The sequence below is a fragment of the Spea bombifrons genome, chromosome 1 (genome assembly GCF_027358695.1).
Source record: "Spea bombifrons isolate aSpeBom1 chromosome 1, aSpeBom1.2.pri, whole genome shotgun sequence".
NCBI lineage: Eukaryota > Metazoa > Chordata > Amphibia > Anura > Pelobatidae > Spea > Spea bombifrons.
This window is the reverse complement of record NC_071087.1, coordinates 110786677-110790294: the sequence shown is the minus strand read 5'-3', so window position 1 is coordinate 110790294 and position 3618 is coordinate 110786677. Positions and strand designations below refer to the sequence as shown.

The following is a 3618-nucleotide window of genomic DNA, read 5'->3' as shown; positions in this document are numbered from 1 at the left end:
CAAAGTTAGGATTCAGGTGCAAAAATCTAGGTTACCACAGTTACCAGACACTACAGGATGTGGACCCTAACTAAAATTTCTGTCAAGAGATGGGCATTCGATCACAATGAACCTGGCTGCTGTCATAGAAAAAATAAATACTGTTTTACATTTCCAAAATATGCTGACTTACATATAGAAAAAAAACGTGAAAGGAAAAAAAAATAGAAGAAAAAGTTGTGCTTTAATGAACCTTTGGCCCCATCTGGGCCAGCAGAGTGTTTTATCTGCCTTTCATAAGGAGCAAAAAAAGGGCAACCTATCTTCAATAAGCATATAATAGCTGCTTTAGCAAACACACTATTGACACAGGCACCACTACTTGGCATTCTAAAGAATTCCAACATCTTAATGAGTCACGGAATTATTAGGAGTACCTGACTGACCGGTAACTTGTCAAGAGTGGGAGGAATATATTAGTGAATAGGGTATAAAGCCTGAGTGGAGTGGAGGCGCAGTTGAGTGGAGAGGTGAGAGTAGAATGAGAGAATGAGGTAACAAATTAGTTATAATCATTGAATGTAGAAAAGGTTTAGGGAAAGTTAGGGGTGAATGAAGACATCACGGTAAGAGGGTGCATGTTATAACTGAATTTATTGAGCCCTTTAGTTATATTCAGAGCAAGGTGGAATTCTATACCTGGAAGTGTTAACCATGGATCCTCTGCTGGCTGTGAAAGTCGGATGCCTGGTGGCTCTATTATTTATCACATTGATCTGCGGCTTGGCACCTGCATTTGCCAGCTGGTTTCTGAAGAGCAGTGTTAAAGGTACATGTTCATGTGATAAAGTGAAATTATGACTCCCTGAATTGGACCATGAAAACATTTTACTGTCCAGCTCTTACAGCATGTTTATTTTTTCTCTAGTATTACTGCAGTTATTGCAATGGCATAGTTTTCCATGTTGTTTTTTTTTGTGAAAAGACATACTATTTAAAAAGAAAATTGTTGTATAATGTTAGAGTATTTGGAGGAAAGCCAGTAATATTATCATTTCATATTATCCTAAATTGAGGAATTTAGATGTTCTGCTTGATTAAGCATTATATACCATACATCTGAACATTACAAATGGCCAACAAGGTACACTTTTGTTTTAGATGGTGTGGTTACAGGCATGGCTAAATTTCTCCAGAATTTTTATGTTACCTATTCGTAGCTACGAATTTGGGGAGGATAGAGGAATGCTTGGGAGATATGATATATTTGGATTTGTTTACTAACTCATGCCAAATCTGCTTCGGATTCATGCAAGTTTGTTAGTATATACTAAAGTACCATTCATGCTCAAGTGGGCCGCAAACCATACTAACCCTTTTGGTCCTTTTACAGATAACTACAAGCTCGTTGTATGCCTTATCAGTTCTTTTGCAGCTGGCATATTCCTCGGTGCCTGCTTACTTCATGTTGTTGCAGATTCGTTGTCAGATATAGCTGCTGAGCTGTCCTATGTGAGTAATGAAAAATGCTTTGACCCACCAGGTATAACAATTAGTGCCAAGCTATATACTTATATTATAGTATAGTTCAGTTACTTTTGTCCATACTAATTATTTCTGAATCAACACTCAGCTGATAACTTTAAATTGAAAAATCCACGTTAAGAGAGATACTGTAAAATTGAAGGAACGTTTGCTAAAATATGGACATTTTGGAGCAGGTCTCAAAAAAACAAAACAAGAACCTTCCTTGCACTTATTTGACTGCATTGGCTTAAACTGAGGATTCTATCTATTCACTTAAGTCAAGTCGACCACAATTAAAGTTGAAAGAAGAAGCCAAGTTGACCCAGAATTCCCTTAAATGGGGCTAAAAAACTAGATGACCGACTAGATGCTCAACCTGACTTAAGTCAACATCAACTGTGTTGTATTTTTATTGGTTTTGTTTGTCTCCAGATAATGATCATATGCTGAATGTAATGAGTGTGCACACCATGAGGATTCCATACAATTTAGTTAAATATGTCAATATAAAATTAGAGCCGAAATGACCTTTTTTTCCTTAGTTAATGAATTTGCATTGTGCTTCTTAAAAATAGATGTGTTTTTAAAGTTTTTACTTTACAAAAGTCCAGACTTGTAAAATGGCTTGCCTTATGTATACACTGATACAATGGATGTCCCTTTTGTGCAGATTAACTATCCTATGGGAGAACTGATCTTGTCTCTGGGCTTCTTCCTGGTCCTTCTTATTGAAAGAATTGTTCTGCAATTCTGTCATAACCAGCAGAATGCCTCTCAAGATGGGTTACCATTACCAGAAACCCCGACTCTCCCAGAACCTGACTACGAAGAGAAGCAGGAAACTCCAGCAGAGATAGATGCGTCAGTTGCAGAGCCACACAATCATATTCATCCTAATGTCTACATTCATGCCTCATTCCGCTCCCTTATTCTTTTCTGTTCCCTCTCCATTCACTCAGTCTTTGAAGGTCTGACCATTGGGCTACAGTCCAACTACTCTAGTGCTCTACAGATTGCCATTGCAGTTCTTATCCATAAGGGAATCATTGTCTTCAGCTTGTCCCTCAAGCTACTGCAGAGCATGACCCGACGAGCTTGGCTAGTAGTCTACATAGTGTTGTTCTCTTTTATGTCACCCGTTGGCATTATGATTGGCATTATTGTTACATTAAACAAGTCCTCAATTGTAACTCTGGTGCAAGCTATACTTGAGGGCATTGCCTCTGGAACATTTGTATATGTCACATTCTTGGAAATTCTCCCTCAAGAGCTTAATACCTCAGAAAAACCACTTCTTAAGGTTCTTTTTATTGTTATCGGCTTCACTATTATGGCAGTCATAGCCATCTGGGCCTGAGATATTTGTAGTGAGCAGCTAATGAACAGTATATCAGGGAATGATAGTGGCAGAAATTGGAAAAGAAAAAAGTGATTACCTCCTAAAATGAGATGTCTGTGTATTGTGATATAAAAGAACATGTTCTTGAAAAGTAACGTTTGCTGTGCACTGCAAGTAACTCAAGGGTAGATGACTGATTTTAAATGGCTGTTTACAGCCATAGGTCAAGGGTATAAAGGGAATATTCATGTATACACTACACTAAACAGAGCAAAACCATTAGTTAGAACACACTACTGCTTGATAGGCCCTCCCCATTACATTGCATCTTGCATTGCATCTTGTGTTGCTGGTACGTTAGCACTATTTATGTAAAAATGTAGCATTCAAGGATGATGCTATATGACACACATATGTTATATACTACAAAGACAACAAACTATCATTCTTAGTGCCCAAATCCTACAATTCACAACCTAAAAGTGCCACAGTGACACAGTGTGCATGGCCTACATTGCTTTGTATGGCCTATGGTAGGCAAAGGTTTGGCCTCCTTGTGGTTTACACCATGCCAAACTGGGTTAATAAGAAACATCAACATTAGCAATTCATTCTAGCACAATGTATCACCCACATTTTTGTTTTAGGATAGTCTTTCTAAAACATCGTGGTGCACAAAAACACTCCAAGTGGCTATTCACAGATATACGGTATTTGCAAGCAACTACAAAGCCATATGTGACTTATACAACAGTAACAATTAAGACATCAAA

General features: G+C 37.8%; 1 protein-coding gene across 1 annotated transcript; it reads left to right on the top strand.

Moving 5' to 3' along the window:
• The first annotated feature begins 556 nt into the window (after window positions 1–556).
• Window positions 557–3158, top strand: SLC39A2 (solute carrier family 39 member 2). Its single transcript, XM_053456997.1, has 3 exons — window positions 557–808; window positions 1373–1491; window positions 2177–3158. The coding sequence occupies exons 1-3, from the start codon at window positions 694–696 to the stop codon at window positions 2861–2863; spliced, it is 921 nt and encodes a 306-aa protein (XP_053312972.1). The 5' UTR covers window positions 557–693; the 3' UTR covers window positions 2864–3158.
• The last annotated feature ends 460 nt before the right edge of the window (window positions 3159–3618 follow it).

What these genes read in the sequence shown, in the direction of transcription:
- SLC39A2 (XM_053456997.1), top strand. Translation starts at nt 694, where the DNA reads ATGGATCCTCTGCTGGCTGTGAAAGTCGGATGCCTGGTGGCTCTATTA. An exon ending in TCTGAAGAGCAGTGTTAAAG is followed by an intron (nt 809 to 1,372) that starts GTACATGTTCAT and finishes GTCCTTTTACAG; the next exon opens with ATAACTACAAGCTCGTTGTA. An exon ending in TAGCTGCTGAGCTGTCCTAT is followed by an intron (nt 1,492 to 2,176) that starts GTGAGTAATGAA and finishes CCTTTTGTGCAG; the next exon opens with ATTAACTATCCTATGGGAGA.